The sequence below is a fragment of the Scyliorhinus torazame genome, chromosome 8 (assembly GCF_047496885.1).
Source record: "Scyliorhinus torazame isolate Kashiwa2021f chromosome 8, sScyTor2.1, whole genome shotgun sequence".
Lineage (NCBI taxonomy): Eukaryota > Metazoa > Chordata > Chondrichthyes > Carcharhiniformes > Scyliorhinidae > Scyliorhinus > Scyliorhinus torazame.
In genome coordinates this window covers 261,384,317-261,407,700 of record NC_092714.1, presented here as the reverse complement: position 1 = coordinate 261,407,700, position 23,384 = coordinate 261,384,317, and the positions used below count along the sequence as shown (strand labels likewise).

At 47.5% G+C, this 23,384-nt stretch overlaps 1 protein-coding gene across 1 annotated transcript in view; it reads right to left on the bottom strand.

The window, feature by feature from the left end:
- Window positions 1-23,384, bottom strand: part of LOC140428582 (glutathione synthetase-like) — a 60,564-nt gene that overhangs the window by 8,386 nt on the left and 28,794 nt on the right. Inside the window, exons 6-11 of the mRNA XM_072515220.1 lie at window positions 23,031-23,147; window positions 19,972-20,052; window positions 15,042-15,119; window positions 14,398-14,467; window positions 3,801-3,995; window positions 1,718-1,799 (exon numbers count right to left, since the gene is read on the bottom strand). Of these exons, the coding sequence (XP_072371321.1) occupies window positions 1,718-1,799; window positions 3,801-3,995; window positions 14,398-14,467; window positions 15,042-15,119; window positions 19,972-20,052; window positions 23,031-23,147 (623 nt within the window). The remainder of the gene's footprint in view (window positions 1-1,717; window positions 1,800-3,800; window positions 3,996-14,397; window positions 14,468-15,041; window positions 15,120-19,971; window positions 20,053-23,030; window positions 23,148-23,384) is intronic.

Below are 23,384 nucleotides of genomic sequence, written 5' to 3'. Positions count from 1 at the left end.
CAAAGTATATTATGGAGTTCACCTGATCTTTAACTGTTTATTGAATTTAGCGAGGATGAGCAGCAGAGCCTGCCTTTCAGGGGTTATTCAAGAGACTTCTTCGGCGCTTAGAATAAAAAAAGCTTTATTCTAAGAATTTAGTTAACATTTGTATAAATGCACAGCAAGAATTTTTATCAACTACAAACATAAAACCCCACACAGCTACAGTAATCTATGTATAACCCTTAATGAATTCCCCCTTAACTGTTCCAATTTAATAACAAAATCCAAGCAAAACCAGATACCTCTTTTCAAAGGTGTGGCCCAGCACACGGCATTCTTACTGGTATAAGACCGGTTATTGATACTCTATGATCCTTTACAAACAGCAGATTTGAATTCCTTCCAGAGAGTAATTATCTCTTTTAAGTTACCAAGCAGTTGGAAACAGCTTTTAAAATGGAGGGAGGCGCAGTGGGTTAGCCCTGCTGCCTCACGGCCGCTGAGATCCCAGGTTCGATCCCGGCTCTGGGTCACTGTCCGTGTGGAGTTTGCACATTCTCCCCGTGTTTGCGTGGGGTTCGCCCCCCCCCGCAACCCAAAGATGTGCAGGCTAGGTGGGTTGGCCACGCTAAATTGCCCCTTAGTTGGAAAAAATGAATTGGGTACTCTAAATTTATAAGAAATTTAAAAAATGGAGAGAGAGAGAGGCAGGCCAAAAAAGCCTGCTCTCTGTCTGAATCCACAGCAGCTAAATGTGAAAGTGAAGCCAAACAAAGAAAATTCCCAGAGCCACAGCCCAGCTCCACCCACACAATGATATCACTGAAGACAAGACAAATCCTTTCTTAAAGGGACACCCACATGACTATTTTCAGCCACTCTTTCCGGTCTACCTGTTAGACTTGTCCCAGTGTGGCTCATTTTCAAATTTTGTTTAATAATCACTTGTGAAATACTTTTGAGGTGCTTTGACAAAGATGTGCATTAATACAAGTTGTTTTATTACTTTAATGGTGCACGCTAATGTTGAGAGATGGGGGGCAGGGGCTGGGGGGCTAGAAAAGGTGGAGGTTTAAGAAGTTATTTTGAGCCTTTAAGGTATGATGTGTGAAGGTTCTTTTTTTTTTTAATTTAGAGTACCCAATTAATTTTTTCCAATTAAGGGGCAATTTAGCATGGCCAATCCACCTACCCAGCACATCTTTGGGTTGTGGGGGCTAAACCCACGCAGACTCGGGAAGAATGTGCAAACTCCATATGGACAGTGACCCAGAGCTGGGATTGCACCTGGGACCTCGGCACCGTGAGGCAGCAGGGCCAACCCACTGAGCCACCGTGCTGTCCGTGCGAAGGTTCTTTTGAGGAGGCCGCAGGACTTGTTACTCCATCCCAGAGGATAAGACTGACTTTAGCTTAATGTCCTAACTGAAAGACAGCACCTCCAGCTGTGCAGCACTCTCTCAGTAATACACTGAAGTCCCACTTTGGATGTTGTACTATAGTCCCTGGAGTGGGATTTGAACTCCCAATCTTCTGGCTAGATTGTGCTGCCGCTGAGCCCCAGCTGACATCTGGCACTTTAAAGTAATTAATTATTTCTGATACTTCCCACCGACAGGGCGATGGTGGAAAAATCAAACCGAGCATTTTACGCTCTCAGGTGACCTTTATACCCAAATACAAGAGGATAATTTGTCCTTGAATTTACAATCAGAGTGCAGCATAATTGTACCTCCTCCCTCCCTCTGTGGTTTCAGCACAAAGCCTTCTGGATCTTCCACTGCTTTCTTTATTATTTCATCACCCTCAGGACCCTGTCAACACAGAGAAAGTCCAAGTTAGATTATTAATCGTTTAAGGTGGAAGGCCATTTGCTTTCTTGTGCGTTAATTTTCTTCAATTTGTCATTGCGAGAAAACCCAATTTGATCTTCACGCTGAGAGTATTGATCAGGTGAATATAACAACATGCTTCACAAAGTGTTCCCTCTTCCTTGTCCTCTCATTTCCTCCTCCATTCCTACCGCTCCTGAAGCACTCGCTCAGGGTGGAGTTGGGTTTTAGGAACACACACTGATTTCCAGTAGCTGCACTTGTGAGTGCTAGCTCCTCCGCCTTGTCCTCCCAACAATTCTACCACAAGTGTCAATTCCTTTCTTTGAGGTCCAGAGATGTCCTTGGGTCTCCTTAACCGAGTACCATTTAGGGTGGCACGGTGGTTAGCACTGCTGACTACGGTGCTGAGGACCCGGGTGGAATCCCGACCCTGGGTCACTATCCGTGTGGAGTTTGCACATTCTCCCCGTGTCTGCTTGGGTTTCACCCCCACAACCCAAAGATGTGCAGGGTAGGTGAATTGGCCACGCTAAATTGCCCCTCAATTGGAATGAAAATAATTGGGTACTCTAAATTTTAAGAAAATGGAAAAATAAAATTGGTCACTTTAAATTTAAAAAAAAATACTTTCAGAAAATTTCAAATTTTGGCATCTGCCAGAGTGGGATTCGAACCCAAGTTGCCAGCAAATTACCCTGGGTGTCTGGATTACTAGTCAAGTGACAATACCACAATGTCATGGTCTTACCACACGGGCTGCACGGTAGCACAAGTGGATAGCACTGTGGCTTCACAGCGCCAGGGTCCCAGGTTCGATTCCCCACTGGGTCACTGTCTGTGCGGTGTCTGCACGCTCTCCCCGTGTCTGCATGGGTTTCCTCCGGGTGCTCCGGTTTCCTCCCACAGTCCAAAGACATGCACGTCAGGCGGACTGGCCAGGATAAATTGCCCTTCATGACCAAAAAGGTTAGGAGGGATTATTGGGTTTCGGGGATAGGGTGGAAGTAAGGGCTTAAGTGGGTCGGTGCAGACTCGATGGGCCGAATGGCCTCCTTCTGCACTGTATGTTCTATGTTCTATTTTCTATGTTGTGGCTGAGGGTCAACTGATGGCATGGTGGCACAGTGGATAGCTTCACAGTGCCAGGGTCCCAGGTTCGATTCGGGCTTGGGTCACAGTCTGTGCGGAGTCTGCACTTCTCCCCGTGTCTGCGTGGGTTTCCTCCGGGTGCTCCGGTTTCCTCCCACAGTCCAAAGACGTGCAGGTTAAGTGGATTGGCCATGATCAACTGCCCCTTAGTGTGCGGGTTGGGTCTGGTTACGCGGTTTCAGGGGTAGGGTGGAAGCCTGACTAGGGTGCTCCTTCAGAGGGTCGGTGCAGACTCAATGGGCTGAATGGTCTCCTTCTGCACTGTCGAGATCTTATGGGCAGGATTTACCGACCGCCCCACCTCGTGTTTTCTGGCGAGAGCGGAGGCCCGCCAGCGGGATCGACCAATCCCGCCGTTGACTGCGCCCCTCGTCTCCGGGAGACCCGTACGGGAGACCGGAATTTCCTGCCAGCGTGAACAGCAGGTAAATCCCGCCATGAGATTCTCAGTTTACTCTATCTTAATACAACCTCCCTCAAGGCAAACAGGAAATATTTACATTTTAACATGAGATTAACAGGAATATTTCAGTGTCACAATTTGAAGTAAACTGTTGATGGAAAGCTCTGATCAATATATAATGATGTGGAATATATAATCTATAATGGAAAGTGTTGCAGTGAATGGAAAAGTGAAGCCAAGGGTCCTGGTTTCATTCGGTGTGGCTACATTTTGTACAGTAACCCTTTCATTGCAAAGCCATCTTTCTTTAACCACAGCCCAAACCCCAGTGCATGGCACCATTTACTATCTGTGCCTCTGGCCACCCCACTCCGCAGGACAGCAACCAACTGGAACATTGTGAAGCTGTAAAGTCCATCTATCTTTACCTCATCGATGCTGTACAGGCCGACGAAAGTAGCACGAATTCGCTCAGCGGACTTTGGGCAGTCGGTTAAGAACTTCTCCACCATTCCACTGCGTGCAAGCTCCTGTTGTATTTTCTTGGTTCCCGCAAGGTGAGTGGCAATATCCGGACATTTAATAGCTTTGGAACGCTCAATCAACAATCGTGCGACCCAGCACTGAAGCAAAGAAGGAACAAAAAGATAAATGGGCAGCGATTGTCTTTCAACGTGGCGCAATATTACCATTAATCCTGTGTAAGACACGCACTATCTGCTCACAAACATTCCTTATCCAGTGTAAGACACGCACTACCCGCTAACAAACATTCCTTATCCTGTGTAAGACACGCACTACCCGCTCACAAACATTCCTTATCCTGTGTAAGACATGCACTACCCGCTCACAAACATTACTTACCCTGTGTAAGACACGCACTACCCACTCACAAACATTCCTTATCCTGTGTAAGACACGCACTACCCGCTCACAAACATTCCTTATCCTGTGTAAGACACGCACTACCCGCTCACAAACATTCCTTATCCTGTGTAAGACACGCACTACCGGCTCACAAACATTCCTTATCCAGTGTAAGACACGCACTACCCGCTCACAAACATTCCTTATCTATGTAAGACACGCACTACCCGCTCACAAACATTACTTACCCTGTGTAAGACACGCACTACCCACTCACAAACATTCCTTATCCAGTGTAAGACACGCACTACCCGCTCACAAACATTCCTTATCCTGTGTAAGACACGCACCACCCGCTCACAAACATTACTTATCCAGTGTAAGACACGCACTACCCGCTCACAAACATTCCTTATCCTGTGTAAGACACGCACCACCCGCTCATAAATATTACTTATCCTGTGTAAGACACGCACTACCCGCTCACAAACATTACTTATCCAGTGTAAGACATGCACCACACGCTCACTAACAATACTTCCTGCTCTCAGGGGTCATATTTTGCATCAACTAAACCAGGCAGATTCTGGCCACGAGGTGGTTCAGTTGATCAATTTTACAAAAGGTTACACAATACATTGAAGGATGAGGTTGGTCCATTTGGTCCATCATATTTCATACATACAGAACTCTTCATTCCCCTCAGAACACTGCTTAATTGATGTTTACATAATTTAATGATTTTGCTTCCTCCATTCTGTGTAGATGTTTCCTTGAAGATTTTAAATACATGAATGGGATGGGAATAGAGGGGTACGGACCCAGGAAGTGTAGAAGATTTTAGTTTAGACGGGCAGCATGGTCAGCGCAGGCCTGGAGGGCCGAAGGGCCTGTTCCTGTGCTGTTCTTTTCTTTGATCTTTGTTCTCATTTGGGCCGCGGTTCAGCTAAATGGGAACAAAGTCCCAGCGCATTTAGCCAGAATGTTCCCGGCACTTGCAGCGTTGAGACACAACCTGGCTATAAAACGCCGCTCACGTTAAATAAAGGGCTTCAGCAGAGAACGCGCGGCCGAGGCCACACATAGCCCTGTGTTCAGAGGAGCTCCGCTCGCTGGAACTCTCAGTATAGCGAGATTGGGAAGCCACTTCTAAATGACATCCCGATCTCCAAGGCCCCTCGCCATCACCAGCTCCCCACCACCAAGCCCAAGTGCACTATGGGAAGATTCCCATCCCCCCGCCGCACCCCCACCAACAGCTGCACAGGACCCGATTGCCAGCACACAAAACGTGCCAGACTGGCAAGTGGCATCCTGGCAGTGCCAGGTCAGCACCCAGGTGGCACTGCCAGTGTGCCAGTGCCAGGGTGCCCAGGTGGCACCTGCAGTGCCAGGGTACCACCCTGCCCAAAGGGCATGCACCTGGGGAACTCCGATCCCTTGGGAGATCCCCACAAGTGCTGTTCCGTCTTGTCCGTTTGTGGACAACAGTACTGAACGGCGCTTGCCCGAGGTATCCGAGACAAAGGGGATAGATCCCAGCACCTTGGGTACCTCGAGAATCTGCACATTAAAGTTAGACTAGATGTCTCGCTCTAATATACAGATTTGCCACAAAGTGATCCCATCCACACTGGGCGAGATTTACATCACAACAATCGCAAGATCACTCTAGATCCGATCTCACATAGCAAATTAATATGTAACGTTTTTTTTCTTCTTTAAAATAAATAAATTTGGAGTACCCAATTATTTTCTTTTCTAATTAAGGGGCAATTTAGCGTGGCCAATCCACCTAACCTGCACATCTTTGGGTTGTGGGGGTGAAACCCACGCAGACATGGGGAGAATATGCAAACACCACACGGGCAGTGACCCAGGCCGAGATTCAAACCCGGGTCCTCAGCGCCGTAGTCCCAATGCTAACCACTGCGCCCCTGTTGATATGTAAAATTAATGCGCATGGGATTACGGGCAGTGTCTTGAGATGGGTAAAAGGATGGTTAGCAGACAGGAAGCAAAAAGTTGGAATAAATGGGTCTTTTTCTGACTGGCAGGCAGTGACTTAACCACACGGATCTGTGCCAGGACCACAACTGTTCACATTATCTATTAATGATTTGGACTAAGTGTATTTAATCTCCAAATTTGCAGATGATACAAATTTAGTGGAAGGGTGATGCAGAATGCCTCACCAGGATTTGGACAGGCTGGGTGAGTGGGCATATGCATGGCAGATGCAGTATAATGTGGATAAATGTGAGGTTATTTGCTTTGGTAGCAAAAATAGGAAGGCAGATTATTATTTGAATGGGTTTAAATTGAGAGAGGTGGATACTGAGCCAGACTCTGGTGTCCTCGTGTATCAGTCGCTGAAAGCAAGTGCGCAGGTACGGCAGGAGATAAAGGAGGCAAATGGAAGGTTGGCCTTCATAGCGAGAGGATTTAAGTATAGGAATAAATGTGTTTTACTGCAATTGTATAAGGCATTGGTGATGCCACACGTGGAGTATTGTGGGCAGTTTTGGTGTCCTCATCTGAGGAAGGATGTTCTTCCTATGGAGGAAGTGCAGTGAAGATTTACCAGGCTGATTCCTGGGATGCCGGCCTTGGGTCGCTGTCCGTGTGGAGTTTGCACATTCTCCCCAGGTCTGCGTGGGTCTCACCCCCACAACCCAAAAAAGATGTGTAGGGTAAGAGGTTTGGCCACGCCAAATTGCCCCTTAATTGGGAAAAATAGAACTGGGTACTCTAAATTTATATAGAAAAATAAAATTCAAAAAGGATTTAGGTATCGCTCTTGGGGATAAAGGAATATGGTGGGGGGGGGGGGGGGGGGGGGAGAAGAGAGAGGTGGGATCAGGGTATTGAACGTGGTGACCATTCACAATCATAATGAATGGCAGGGATTAACTTCAGGCGGAGTTCGACTTGCTGACCACGGGGAAGGCGGAGGCGCAGTTAAGGAAAGTGAAAGGGGCAGTCTACAAGTATGGGGAGAAGGTGAGTAGGATGCTGGCGCACCAGCTGCACAAGAGGGAGGCGGCTAGAGAGATTGGGGCAGTGTGAGATAAGGAGGGCAACATGGTGCTGAGCCCAGAGAGGGCCAATGAAGTCTTCAGGGAGTTCTACGTGAAGTTATACGAGTCCGAACCCCCGGGGAGGCGGAAGGGATGAGGCAGTTTATGGACCGGTTGAGGTTCCAGAGGGTGGAAATGGAGCGGGTGGAGGTATTGGGGGCCCCAATTGAGTTGGAGGAGGTAGTCAGGGGGCTGGCAAGCATGCAGTCGGGCAAGGCCCCAGGTCCTGACGGCTTCCCTATAGAATTTTATAAGAAGTTCTCGGAGCTACTGAGCCCGCTCCTGCTAAGAACCTTCAATGAGGCAAAGGAGAGATGTGATTTCGCTTATCTGGAAGAAGGAGAAAGATTTGCTTCAGTGTGGGTCCTACAGGCCGATATCGCTCCTGAATGTAGACGCCAAACTGTTGGCAAAAATTCTGGCCACCAGAATAGAGGACTGTGTCCCGGGGGTGATTGGGGAGGACCAGACGGATTTTGTTAAGGGCAGGCAGCTGAACATGAATGTGAGGAGGCTCCTGATTATTATCATGATACCCTCGGAGGGGGGGGGGGGATGCAGAAATGGTGGCTGCAATGGACGCGGAGAAGGCCTTTGACAGGGTGGAGTGGGAGTATCTATGGGAGGTGCTAGGCAGGTTTGGATTTGGGGAGGGATCCATAGGGTGGGTCAAGCTGCTGAATCAGGCCCCCGTAGCGAGTGTGTCCACGAACCGGCTAAGGTCGGAGTATTCCAGGCTGCACCGGGGGGGACGAGGCAGGGGTGTCCCCTGTCCCCGTTGCTGTTTACCCAGGCAATTGAGCGGTTGGCCACTGTGCTCAGGACTTCAAGGGATTGGAGGGGGCTGGTGCGCGGGGGGGGGGGGGGGGGGGGGGGGGGGGGAGAGGAACACCAGGTCTCCCTCTACGCGGACGACCTGTTGTACATTTTGGACCCGCTTGAGGGGATCGGGAGGTCATGCGGATCCTGAGGGACTTCGGGAGATTCTTGGTATATAAATTGAACGTGGGGAAGAGTGAGCTGTTCGTGGTTCACACTAGGGGCCAGGAGGAGAGACTGAGGGAGCTCCCGCTCAAGATGGTGGAGAGGAGCTTTCGGTACTTGGGGATACAAGTGGCTAGGAACTGGGATGCCCTGCACAGGCTCAACTTAACGAGGCTCATGGAGCAGATGGAGGGAGAGTTTAAAAGGTGGGATATGCTCCCGCTTTCCCTGGCGGGATGGGCGCAGACTGTGAAGATGACGGTTCTTCCCAGGTTCCTCTTCGTCTTTCAGTGCCTCCACATTTTCATTCCCAAGTCCTTTTTTAAGCGCATGAATAGGATTGTTACGGGATTTGTGTGGGCAAATAAAACCCCGCGAGGGGGGGGGCGGGCTGGCTCTGCCGAACTTCTGCAGCTACTATTGGGCGGCCAAGATTAGGAAGTGCATGATGGAGGAGGGGGCGGCATCATGCAAAGGCACCAGCCTAGGGGCACTAGTCACGGCTCCGCTGCCGTTCTCACCGGCGCGATACACCACAAGTCCGTTGGTGATGGCGGCACCGAGGATTTGAGGGCAGTGGAGGAGACACAGGCAGGAGGAGGGGGCCTCTGTGTGGACCCCGATACGGAATAACCACAGATTTTCTCCAGGTAGGATGGATGGGGCGTTCCAAGGCTGGTATAGGGGGCAGGCATTAGGAGGATGGGGGACCTGTTTATAGACGGGACTTTCCCCAGCATGCAGGCACTGGAGGAGAGGTTTGGCCTGCCCCCGGGGAATGCGTTCAGGTACCCCCAGTTTCGGGACTTTCTTAGAAAACAGGTGGGGACATTTCCGCTGCTGCCCCCACGTAGGATCCAGGACAGGCTGGTGTCTGGCATCTGGGTAGGAGAGGGGAAGGTGTCGGACATATATCAGGAGCTGCAGGAGGTGGAGGAAGCCTCAGCGGAGGAGTTGAAGGACAAGTGGGAGGAGGGGCTGGGTGAGGAGCTGGATGAGGGCCTGTGGGCCGAAGCCCTGGGCAGAGTGAACTCCTCCTCATCATGTGCTAGGCTCAGCTTAATTCAGTTTAAGGTGGTGCATTGGGCGCACATAACGGTGGCAAGAATGAGTACATTTTTTGGGGTGGAGGACAGGTGCCCGAGGTGTGCAGGGAGTCCGGCGAACCATGCCCATATGTTTTGGGCATGCCCGGCGCTTAAAGAATTCTGGCAGAGGTTTGCGAGGATGATGTCTAGGATTTTGGACACTCGGGTGAAGGCAAATCCAACAGTAGCGATATTTGGGGTGTCGGAGGATCCGGGAGTGCAGGAAGCGAAAGAGGCCGGGGTACTCAGGTGAGGGGGGAAACTGTTGATATTATGTAAGTTTTATATGAAGACAACACCCACCTTGTTCTGTTTAATAATTCTTGCTTATTTGTATTTCTATTACTATTTGTACTTCTACCTTCGTTATGTAAAAACGTTGGTTGGAAAAGCTTTAATAAAACATTTATTTTTTAAAAATGAATGGCGGGGATTGCTCGAAGGGCCCAATCGCCCCACCTGTTCTATTTTCTAGGTTTCTTTGTAAGTAGTTGGGTTAACACTTCAATTATATCACCAACTGAAATGATGCAAATGCCGTCTTTTCTCACCAGGTGATCCTATTGACCAGTTTTTCCACAATATGCAATAAGGTAGGGCACCTAATCACCATTTCCTCGAACTTGTTTCCAAATTACCCCAATGCCCTGCCCCTCCCCATCTATGATGTGGAGATGCCGGCGTTGGACTGGGGTGAGCACAGTAAGAAGTCTTACAACACCAGGTTAAAGTCCAACGAGCTTGTGATTCCAAATAAACCTGTTGGACTTTAACCTGGTGTTGTAAGACTTCTTACTGTGTCCTCCCCATCCATTAATCTACTGCTTCCCTATAATCCTGAGATCTCTGTGATTCTCCAGTGCTGTTCCCTTTTCTTTTCTTGATTTAAACACTGCACCACTTGGTCACTGAATCTACATCTGCCTGGAGCTCTGCAATTCCCTCCTTAAACCTCTCTCCTCTCTAACCCCCACCTTATGTCGGGGCTGGTTTAGCTCAGTGGGCTAGACAGCTGGTTTGCGGTGCAGAACAACGCCAGCAGACCAGGTTCAATTCCCGTAGCAGCTAAGAATTCTCCCTCCGTATATCCGAACAGGCGCCGGAATGTAGCGACTCGTGGCTTTTCACAGTAACTTCATTGCAATGTTAATGCAAGCCTACTTGTGACAATAAAGATTATTTATTTTACTTTGAAACATTCCCTGAATCCTACGCCTTTAAACGAGCTTTTGTTCACCTGTTCTAAAACCGGACTCGGCGCAAAATTTTGTTGGATAACCACTCCTACAAAGTGGGATGTCTTATTATGCTCAAGATGCTATATGAATGCATACTGCTGTTGATGCGTTGCAAGCTATTGTTTGATTTGGTTTGGGGCTGATTATGATGATCGCCAAGACTTCCTGGTCCCCATCAACTTCATTTGAAGCTATTTTAAAATTGCCCCCTGATGTACCCTACTGGAGCATCGAACATCGCTGAACTGAATTCTATTGCAAGCTCCATCATATGTTGCATTTAACACATTTGGACATTTATCTCCTGCCTTGTCTGAATTTATCAGCACCTGCAAACATAACAAATCACACCAACTTTCAGAATTGAAGTAATCAATGTTATGCTGAAAAGGGATACGCTAGGGCTGCCTCTGGCGCAGTGGTTGGCACTGGGACTGCGGCGCTGAGGGCCCTGGGTCACTGTCCGTGTGGCGTTTGCACATTCTCCCCGTGTCTGCGTGGGTTTCACCTCCACAACCCAAAGATGTGCTGGCTAGGTGGATTGGCCACGCTAAATTGCCCTTTAGTTGGAAAACAAAAAATAATTGGCTACTCTAAATTCATTTTAAAAAAAGAAAAGGGATATGCTGAAGCTTTTTGTTTCGCAATCACCCAGCACAGGTGTAAGAATACCAAAATTTCAAAAGCGAGGGACAATTTATACTGTAAATGAAAAGAGTGCTGATTGGTCCACTGTGATTAGTTGAGTTGTAGCCGTGCTACCCCCAACTCTCTTAACCCCTCCCTCTCATTGCCGGGTGCAGTAAGTCCTTAAAAGTGTAAACAAGTGAAAACTTAATTGAAAAGCCGGTTTTACGTCAATGCATTGTTAAGTTGACCGGGTTGACGGTAAACCGGCTCCCTCTGGAACCAAAAAGATCAACTTTAACCTCCTCGTCAGTTTTTCACCTTTTAGCTAATTTTATATCCACACCCAAAGTTTTGCTGCGAGCCCTCGCAGCTTTGAGTATCGCAACTAGCTTTCCTCCTGAGCAATCTGATGAAATGCCTTTTGAAATTCCAAGCCGAGGCTATACGGCTTATCACAGCCACCTTTGAAATGAATCAAGGATTTGGTCGGATAGCTTATTTCTCAGCTAAGTTACTGTTAATTAGAATGTTGCTGTAAATATCGACCTCACGTTTAATCCATCATTTAATTTTTTAAAATTTGATCAGGTGGTGGGCGTTGCTGACTGGGCCACCATTGATGGCCCATCCCGAACTGCCCCTTGAACTGAGTGGCCTGCGATTTAGGAGTCAACCACACTACTGTGTCTGGAGTCACTTGTAGGACACATTTCCTTCCCTAAAGGACATTAGTGAACCAGATGTTTTTTTTTTAAACCACAACAATCGACAACGGTTTCATGGTCCTCATTAGACTTTTAATTCAACAGTGCGATTCAACCCTTTGTCTCCAGAGCATTACCCTGGGTCTCTCGATTATAATTCCAGTGACAACACCACTCCGTCACCACCTCCCCTCAAGCAAGGCTGATGCGCATTTGCCCCACCTCTGTCACCATCTTGGCTATATTTCACCGTAGCAATTTCAAAACACTAAATGCAGGATACAGCTGATGTGGAAGGTGTTAGAAAGGGATTTTGAGAATTATTTTTGAGCAAAGAATTTGCATGAAAGCACTGGGGTGGGGGAACATTTAAGAACAGTAAGCCAGTGAATAATTTCTGATTTTAAAGAGATATCCTATGATGTATTTCTGACATTGTAATGTTGGAATGCAGCACCAATATTCAAAGATGCACAACGACAATGTGATAAGGACCAGATTTTTGGTGATGTTAGTTGAGGAGTAAATACTGTCCTGTACACATGGGAGAACTCCCATGCTCTTCTTTGCAATAGTACCACGGGATCTTTTCCGTCCACCTGCGAGGTCCTCAGAAGGAGAGCACCTCTGATAGTGCAGCACTTGCTCAGTGTGTCAACCTAATTTCTGTCCTCGAGTCTCTGGGTTGGGATTTGAACCTGCAGTCTTCCGACTCAAAAGTTGCATGTCCTGCCCACTGAGCCAGGACTAATACCTGTCTGACAATATGTCCTCAGCCTAGGAGTTTAAACAAGTACCTCACTTCTTTACTGGCATGGTAGCAGTGGTTAGCACTGTTACTTCGGGGACCCGGGTTCTATTCCCAGCTTGGGTCACTGTTTCTGCAGAGTCTGTACGTTTTCCCCGTGTCTGCGTGGGTTTCCTCCAGGCGCTCCTGTTTCCTCCCACAGCGGGCGCTCTGATTTCCTCCCACAGTCCAAAGCTTGCAGGTTAGGTGGATTGGATATTCTGAATTCTCCTTCAGTGTACCCGAACAGGCGCCGGAGTGGGGCGACTAGGGGATTATCACAGTAACTTCATTGCAGTGTTAATGTAATGCTACCTAATAATATTTTTATTGTCACAAGTAGACTTACATTAACACCGCAGTGAAGTTACTGTGAAAATCTCCTAGTCGCCACATTCTGGCGCCTGTTCGGCTACACTGACGAAGAATTCAGAATGTCCAATTCACTTAACAGCACGTCTTTCGGGACTTGTGGGAGGAAACTGGAGCACCCGGAGGAAACCCACGCAGACACAGGGAGAACGTGCAGACTCCGCACAGACAGGGACCCAAGCGGGAATCGAACCTGGGACCCTGGCGTTTGTGTCACTAATATTATTACTGGCAATTATATGGAATCCACAAGAGTATGTCCGCCAGGATTGAGTCCAGGGTGATTTTTAATGTTATTTTGTAGCTTAACTTTGCCCTTAGGGCCCAATTGCATTCCATATTTTCAGATATTCAATAAAAGAACCATAAATGAGATAATAATGTTTATACTCAATGGGTTATAGTCTGGAAAGCACTGCTTGAAGATAGCTGGAAGTAGATTCAATAAGTAGCTTTCAAAAGAATAAATAAATGCCTAAGGGAGGGGAAAAGAATCAGGGAAATATCAAGTGGAGGTGGTCAAATTGGATAGCTTTTTCAAAGAACCTGCGCAAACACGAAGGGTGAAATGGTCTCCTTCTGTGCTATTATCTGACATAATTTCCCAGTTAACAGGGTACACACAGGACAGGAAAGTCACCACGTCAGCGTTCTAAAAACGGCGGTGAACTGGTAAACCACAAAAGTGGAGTAACGCTAAAGGTTCCGGATTCCGATCTCACCATGGTAGATGGTTAAAACTGGAGTAACGCTAAAGGTTCCGGATTCTGATCTCACCATGATAGATGGTTAAACCTGGAGTAATGCTCTGTGTTCCAGGTTCAGATCTCACCACGGCAAATGGATAAATTTGAAATTGAATTCTGAAATAAAACTCCTGTGGCAGGCGCAGCTCACCTGATTATTTGTGGCTTAATAGCATAGGTCACTGAACTGGTAAACCACAAGCCTAGAGCAATGCTCTGGGGCCCTCCAGTAGATGGTAAAATCGCCATGTGACAGACATGGGTGAAGCAAAAAGAAAGCACCAACGTTTCCTGATGAAGGTTACATTTGACTGAAGTCTAAAAAGGGGGCTTTCCCTCCACCCCCCTGCTCCCATCCAGTGCACAGCTCAGTGTATTTGTTCAGTGACAATCGGTACTATATAAACCAAGGATGTCCTACATCTGAGCTCTGGTTTGTGCAGGGTTAGTTGATCTGAATGTATTTGTTACTATTGGCTTGGCTGCTCAGCAAGAGTCAACGGAAAGCAAAAAGGAATTGTGCACTCACATCATCATTGTGGTAATCCTCTGGACTGTATCCAGTGCGAAAGTAAGCAATTGCGATTTCATATCCATCCCTAAACATCAACACAATATGAACAGTCATTATTACAAATCTATTTACATCTTTAATGTTCAGGTCAGACATCATTACCTTATGGAAATCAAACCTGGTCCCAGAGATTATGTCAAACCAAATCCAACCATTGGGCCCGCGTTTTATGGAGGAGAGAGAAAACTAAAACTCCTAAAAAGTTGAGTATTAATCCCAGATACAAACCCAGCTATAACACATCAGACATGCATCGAGAGTAAAGTCGGGCAGCACGGCGGCGCAGTGGGTGTTAGCCCTGCAGCCTCACGGCGCCGAGGTCCCAGGTTCGATCCCGGCTCTGGGTCACTGTCCGTGTGGAGTTGGCACATTCTCCCCGTGTTTGCGTGGGTTCCGCCCCCACAACCCAAAGATGTGCAGGCTAGGTGGATTGGCCACGCTAAATTGCCCCTTAATTGGAAAAAATGAATTGGGTACTCTAAATTTTTTTTTTTTTTTTGAACAGAGTAAAGTCAATAATTGCTGCTAATATGTGCTGCAGAACAGTTGATTCGAGTCCCTCCTTTATAGCACACGCAGGAAATGCCAAAAACACTCACACAAAAAGTCGTTTCTCATCGTCCAAGGACCCTCTCTCGTATATGTCCAGAGTCTGCCTCCTTATTACACGAATATTTCTGCATTGATAAAGCAAAACTATTAAAGCAATTATCAATCGTCTGACAGCTGAAATAGGAAGAGAAAAACAGACGCACACACTTTAAAAACTTCAAAGACCAATGGGCACTGCTGAAAACAGACATGCTACCCAAAGCTATCTGAATTCCAATTACCCAGGACAGACAAGGGGCGGGATTCTCCATCCCGCCGCACCCGTTTTCCGGTGCGGCGCGCCCCCTGCCGGATCCTCCGTCCCGGCAGCTGGCCAATGGTGTTTCCCAACCGGCGGGAAATCCACGGGTGTGAGTGCGCTGCCGGCGAAACGGAGGATCCCGCCGACGGAGAATCCAGTCCAAAGTATCTCAAATTTTGAAAAGGTTAACGAACCATTTCACACTGCCACCATGTAGTGTCTATGCGAGTGGCGTTTTTCACTACCAGGAATCTGCCGCCAGTCCAAAAGACATTCTGCCTACCAGACAATTGAGAAATGCGGTGTATGAATTTCAGGGCCAGTGCAATCCCAGCCACGTTGGCCATATGTCCCAGTGACTGACTGATCAAATCAAAAGCGTCCCTTTGGTTGTTTGTAACAGCACAGCTCAGACCATTCTCAGCCAGCTGGGCTTGCACAACAAAACATCTGGTGCGATTCCACGATTGGGCAGCATTTACTGAACAATCTGGAGTGCAATAATAGCTCCGCTAACAGCCAATTTAAGATAATAAATTAAGCTCGTAACATGACTCATTTAGAAGCAACATACATTCATAGGCAGGGACTCAGTCCCTGTAAACAAAAGGAATATATTCAATTCGTGTTGACATGCCAAATAATCAACGCCTTTTTTTTCTGTAGCATAAATTGTCACATTAATTTGAAATTTGGCATGTTTGCATTTGTCCTGATGAGTGCAAGATGAAAAGGTTTGGCAGCCTTTTCAGCAATATTAGGGGAAGTGATGAAAAAAAAAATCAATGTACCAGTTAACTTTGTGTTATCTTCCTCCCCAAAATTATTTTTTATGTGTTAGGACGGGTGCACAGGCGAGGTTCCCCAATTTGCTACCCATTGTTCCTTCTATGGGAACTCGTTCAGCACAAGCCTAAATTTAGGATTCCTGACAGGTTACCCCCGAACGATTATGCTCGGTGGGGGGCTGGCGGGGGAGGGAATGAACTGGAACCCCATCTTCATAACCCCTTCAATTAATCACAACAAGATCAATTTAAACAGGATCCCTTCCCTTGTGGATAGGTTTTCCCAACCCAGATGCACTTATGTTTTAAAAGGAGTCAATATAACCAGGCTTTCTCGAGTTAAAGAACGAGTTTATTAGCAACTAAAACAAAACATGAAAATAACGAAATGCAACATCCATACAAAAACAAAAGATGAAAATAATGAAATGCAACATACATACAAAAACAAGTCCAAAAATAAAAGTTAAAAAAGATATATATGAAATAGCATGTGACTTGTCCGTGAGAAGTAGATGGTGAAATGTTGCGGCCATTAAGTTGGTTGATTCAGATAGCGCTGACATTGACAGTTGAGTTGGAGATTCTGGGTCCTGCAGGTTAGCCGAGAGTTGTTCTGTTTTCGATTGCGGCTTTGCTGATTTGACATGCTTCATTTCCAGCAATCAGAGAGAGTGGCTTTAGCTGCAAGCAGCAGGGGTATCCAGCCGGTATTCTCCAGCTGTGTGGTACTCACAGAACACGCTAGCACAATGGAATTGAATACCACACCAGTGCAGAGACCAGAGTTGGAGACATTGGATTAGAGAGAGCGCAAGAGAGATCAGATCTGGAGCTGTCTTTTATTCTAGTTCCCTGTGTTTTTTTCTGGAAGGGAAAAGCTACATGAATGACTGTGAAAGAACTCACAGGATAATAGTAGTTTTTGCTGAGAGGATAATCAGCTTCCATTATTTCCACAGGAGATTACAGTTCAGTTTCCACATTGCCTCTTCCTTTGAAATGTTTGTCTGAAAAATGGTGACATTCTGATGTTTCTCTCGGGACCGAGTACAAAGCACTTTGGAATTATTTAAGCAGCCACTGAATTACATTTTCAGAATTTATGTTCTCAGCCACCTTTGGCTTGCATGTCCAATTTTAAAAACACGGATCCTACTTAAAAGATAAATATGTCCGTAAGTAATTTGGGCTATGATTCATCATCATCTCACATGCATTTCAGTTCCTCTGCTGTTGCTATTCCTTAGCATAGGGAATGCGCTACAGGTGTGCCCTCAGTGCATATTCAGGCTGATGTAAGGAAGTGTGTACTGCACACAGAATAGAGCCAAAAACCCTCTGCAGCTTTTGATTAAAAAGTCATATAATGCAAATCCCCCAAAGGATTAAAAGGAGAGTTTATGAATAATCCTCAGGTGGAAATTTAGAAAGCGCTCAGCATCAAATTTAGAATAGATTACTGGTGTATTTATTTTCTAGACGTACAACAGGAACAAATTCCGACACTCCCAGTGTTGCAGAAACAGCTTTATTTATATTAGCATCACATTTCTTCTTAGAGAAGAGGAGGCAGAGAGGAGATTTGTCAGGTGTTCAAAATCATGAGGGGCGTGGGCAGAAAGTGAGAAACAGTTCCCATCGTTGGAAGGATTGACAACCGGACGGCACAGATTCAAGGCGGTTGATAAGAGGAAGAAAGACACGAGTAAGATCTTTTTAAAACAAAGCTGTGCCTTTGTCCGCTCCTGGTGCCTCGGTGGTTCAACCGCTCAGTTCTTACCGGACTTTTCGGTCGGAGTTCAAAACAACGGAGTGGTTTTCGGCCACATTTCAAAGGGCAGTTAAGAGTCAACCTCATTGCTGTGGGTCTGGAGTCACACGAGGGCAGTACGGTAGCAGAGTGGTTAGCACTGTGGCTTCACAGCACCAGGGTCCCAGGTTCGATTCCCCGCTGAGTCACTGTCTGCGAAGTCTGCACGTTCTCCCGGTGTCTGCGTGTGTTTCCTCCGGGTGCTCCGGTTTCCTCCCACAGTCCAAAGGCGTGCAGGTGAGGTGGATTGGATGTGCTAAATTGCCCTTGGTGTCCAAAAAGGTTAGATGGGGTTATTGGGTTACGGGGGTAGGGTGGAAGTGAGAGCTTAAAGTGGGTCGGTGCAGACTATATGGGCCGAATGGCCTCCTTCTGCACTGTATGTTCTATGTTTACTTGGCAAGGATGGTAGATTTCCTTCACTGAAGACCATGAGTGAGCTGGTTGGGTTTTTCCTGAAACCGTGTAGTTTCATGATCGTCCTGGCGAGAATTCATGCCTTTGGAACATCAGTCCAGGCCTCTGGATTACGAGTCCAGTAACAAGACCACCACTGTGCTACTTACTGTGCCCCTAAGCGAGCAAGAAAACTGTAGACGCAGTAAATACAATGTCCTAAACTGTGAAGTGTCGACTTCAGTGGAAAAAAATTAAAAGGCAAAATTTGTTTGAGCGGCAAGAGATTGGGAAATGTTTGCAGTCAGAGGGATTCGTACATGAATCACAGAAAGCTCATTTCTGATGCAGCAAGCAACTAAGAAGTCAAATGATATGTTTGCTCAGGTTACACAGTGATTGGAATTTAAGAGAAAAGAAGTCTCACGACAATTCTATAGGATATTGGTGAGGCTACATTGGGAACAAAAACAGAAAATACTGGACAATCTCAGCAGGCCCGACATCATCTGTGGAGAGAAAAGGGAGCTAACGGTTCGAGTCTGGGTGGCTCTTGTCATAGCTTCAGACTTGAAACTGTAGCTCCAGTATTTTCTATTTTTGCTTCCGATTCCAGCATCCGCAGTAATTTGCTTTTAGCTACAATTGGAATACTGAGAGTAGTTTTGGTCTCCTGCAGACAAGATACATTTCTCAATGTGTGCCTTTTTAATTCGTTCATGGGATGTGGGCATCGCTGACTGTGCCAGCATTTATTGCCCATCCCTAATTGTCCTTGAGGGGCAGCTAAGAGCATTACTGTGGATCTGGAGTCTCATGTAGACCAGACTGGATAAGGACGACAGATTTCCTTCTTTAAAGCACATTAGTGAACCAGATGGGTTTTTAACATCAATCGACAATGGTTTCATGGTCGTTAGGCTTCTAAGGGGAGCACGGTGGCAGGGTGGTTAGCGCGGCTGCCTACAGCGCTAAGTACCCGGGTTCGATCCCGGCCCTGTATGTAGAATTTGCACATACTCCTTGTGTCACTCCCACAACCCAAAGATGCGCAGGGTAGGTGGATTGCCCACACTAAATTGCCCCTTCATTGGAAAAAATAATAATTGGGTACTCCGAATTTTTTTTAAAAAATCATTAGACTGCTAATTGCAGATTTTTATTAAATTCAAATTTCAGCATCTGCAGTGGCGGGATTTAAACTTGGGTCCCCAGAGCATTACCCTGGGTCTCTGCTTTACTAGTCCAGTGACAATACCACGATGGCACCGCCTCCCTCAGTGCTCCCTCCCTCAATATTTCTACAGAAATCGTAAAACCTTTTAAAATACTTTTGAGAATTCACAAGAAAATGCAATTAATTTTGTTTTATTAAATAAATTTAGAATACCCAATACCTACCCTGCACATCTTTGGGTTGTGGGGGTGAGACCCAACGCAGACACGGGGAGAATGTGCAAACTCCACACGGACAGTGACCCGGGGCCAAGATCGAACCGGGGTCCTCGGCCCCGTAGAAATGCAATGAAAGTAAAAACATTCAAGAACCTCTGCAAATGGAAGTGCCCGTAGTAAACATGCCCCTGTCCATCTCTCTCCAGTTATCACAATGCACATGTGGTCAAATATTCAATCAAACTAAACCCAAACCTTGCTAACCTACCCCAGTTGACACATACTTATACCACAGCTCCATTTCCAAGCAGCGCTGGTCAAAGATATTCCTCGAGACCTTTTCAACCAAGAAGAGAACCACTGCCCTAGATAGAAACACAGAAAAGTACAATGAGCTTAGCATCACACAACAGGTAACAATCAATTGACTTTGAGATCCTGGTGAACACAATGTCCTTGGTCCGAAACTCTGGTCGAAAGAAATCAAACCAAACATCCTGACTGGGTCCCGTGTTTACACTGACCAAATTCAGTTACAAATACACAATTACACAGGATGCCAAGACTTTTCCCAGTACTTTGGTGGATTCTTTTTCCTGACTTTTGTCTGGCTGATTTTATTTGCAGAAAATGTAAAAATAAAACAGCAGTTGCATCTAAAGAAATGTCATTGGGCTGTGGAAATCAATTCCATTTTTATTATACTCGACTTAATGATTTTTGGATTAACATCCCATCCATTTTAAAAAAAAATTTAGAGTACCCAATTCATTTCTTTCCAATTAAGGGGCAATTTAGTGTGGCCAATCCACCTAACCTGCACATCTTTGGGTTGTGGGGGCGAAACCCACGCAAACACGGGGAGAAAGTGCAAACTCCACATGGACAGTGACCCAGAGCTGGGATCGAACCCGGGACCTCAGCGCCGTGAGGCTGCAGGGCTAACCCACTGCGCCACCGTGCTGCCAACATCCCATCCATTTTGCTGTAGTTTAGTAAACATACCATCCATTCCCAAACAAAGTTAATTAAAATAGAAGGGACGCGGTTTAAATAGTCATGAACAACAGCAAGTCGGTCAACTCGGTAGCACAGTGGTTAGCACTGTTGCTTCACAGCTCCACTGTCCTGGGCTCAATTCCAGCCTCGGGTGACTGTTGTGTGCGGAGTCTGTATGTTCTCCCCGTGTCTGCGTGAGTTTCCTCCCACAGTCCAAAGATGTGCAGGTTAGGTGGACTGGCCATGTTAAACTGCCCTTAGTGTCCAAAAAATGTTTGGGGCGGGATTCTCCGACCCCATGCCGGGTCGGAGAATCGCCGGGGGCTGGCGTGAATCCCGCCCCCGCCGTATCCCGAAGTCTCCACCACCAGAGGTTCGGCGGGGGCGGGAATCGTGCCGCGCCGGTCGCGGGAATCGCAAAGCGCCGGTCGGCGGGCGCACCCCCGCCGATTCTCCGGCCCGCGATGGGCCGAAGTCCCGCTACTGGAATGCCTGTCCCGCCAGCATGGATTAAACCACCTTTTGAACGGCGGGACAAGGCGGCGCGGGCAGGCTCCGGGGTCCTTGGGGGGGGGTGGCGCGGGGCGATCTGGCCCCGGGAGGTGTCCCCACGGTGGCCTGGCCCGCGATCGGGACCCCCCGATCCGCGGTCGGGCCTGTGTCGTGGGGGCACTCTTTTTCTTACGCCTTCGCCATGGTCTTCACTATGGCAGAGGCGGAAGGGACCTCCTCCCCGGCGCATGCGCGGGGATGACGTCAGCAGCCGCTGATGCTCCCGCGCATGCGCCGACCCGCGTCGCCCGGCGTAGACCTTTCGGCTCCGGCTGGCGTGGTGCCAAAGGCCTTTCCCGCCAGCCGGTGGAGCGCAAACCATTCCGGCGCGGGCCTAGCCCCTCAAGGTGAGGGCTTGGCCCCAGTCTCTGCACCTTTGGGGAGGCCCGACGCCGGAGTGGTTCCCGCCATTCCATTACGCCGGAACCCCCTGGGTAGGGGAGAATCCTGCCCCTGGTTTATGGGGCTAGGGTGGAGGTGTGGGTTTAATTTGGGTGCCCTTTCCAAGGGCTGGTGCAGACTTGATGGGCTGAATGGCCTCCTTCTGCACTGTAAATTCTATGAACCCTATAATGCTGTGCTCCCGCTGAAATTGGAAAAGTGGATAAAAAGCACTGCAAGTTTGCTGCTCAAGTCACCCGAGTGGGACTTGAACTACCTTTTGACTTGGAGGCGAGAATGCTTCTCATAGAATTTACAGTGCAGAAGGAGGCCATTCGGCCCATCGAGTCTGCACCTGACCTTACAAAGAGCACCCTACTGAAACCCACGTATCTACCCTATCCCCGTAACCCAGTAACCCCCACTTAACATTTTACAGACACTAAGGGCAATTTATCATGGCCAATCCACCTAAGCTGCACATCTTTGGACTGTGGGAGGAAACCGGAGCACCCGGAAGAAACCCACGCAGACACGGGGAGAAGGTGCAGATTCCACGACAGTGACCCAGCCGGGAATCAAACCTGAAGCTGTGAAGCAACTGTGCTAACCACAATGCTTCCGTGGTGCCCGGTCGACTGCCCTGCTACTGACTGAGCCTTGACTGACATCAGTAATACCAGAGTGGGTGATCCTAAAATTAGGCTCGAATAACAGCTTCCAGGATTGAATATTCTCCTGACAGGTTGTCTAGATCGACACCAGAATTGGATACTGGACAAGGCACCGAGAGCCAGAAACACGCATGGAACCAAACTCAAGCAAGAGGCAAAGCTTTTTTTTTTTTTAAATTTGGAGTACCCAATTATTTTTTTCCAATTAAGGGGCAATTTGGCATGGCCAATCCACCTACCCTGCACGTCTTTTTGTGTTGTGGGGGTGAGACCCACGCAGGCACGGGAAGAATTTGAAAACTCCAAACGGACAGTGACCCGGGTCCTCAGCGCCATGAGGCAGCAGCACTAGCCACTGCGCCACCGTGCCACCCAAGAGGCAAAGCTTTGAGGAGAAAATTAGAACAAACATACATCTGAAAGACGCAGGCGGCCAACACAAGATTTGACAGCCATGAGTTGATCAAATTTACTGCTTCTAGATTCAAGTGTCTTTCTCCTCCACCCATTAGGGGCTGTTTAGCACAGGACTAAATCGCTGGCTTTGAAAGCAGACCAAGGCAGGCCAGCAGCACGGTTCAATTCCCGTAACAGCCTCCCCGAACAGGCGCCGGAATGTGGCGACTAGGGGCTTTTCACAGTAACTTCATTTGAAGCCTACTTGTGACAATAAGCGATTTTCATTTCATTCCACGAGACTAGTTACCAGTCTGACCTCGAGTTCAAACGTTACTCACTCTGGTGACCCATACAGTTGCCAAGCTTTCGCAATTCCTTCAGCAATGCCTTTTACTGCATTGTTAGTCAAGATCTTAGCTGCTTCGTCAGATTTTCCCCAGAAGTTAAGGACATGCCTGCATGAAACATCAGAAAAAGACACGCCATAAATGTCCACTGCTTTGTCAACTTGTTTAAAAACTAGGTAACCCTTAAAAGGTCTAATTTTAAAGCATGTGCATTCACGCACACAAATCTTTGAAGGACAGGTTGGTGAGGTTGTCAAGATAAGCAAGCTTTATAAATAGTGGATTGAGCACAAAACACAAGGACATTATAATAAACCTATCACTGGTTAACCATCAGCTAGGGTA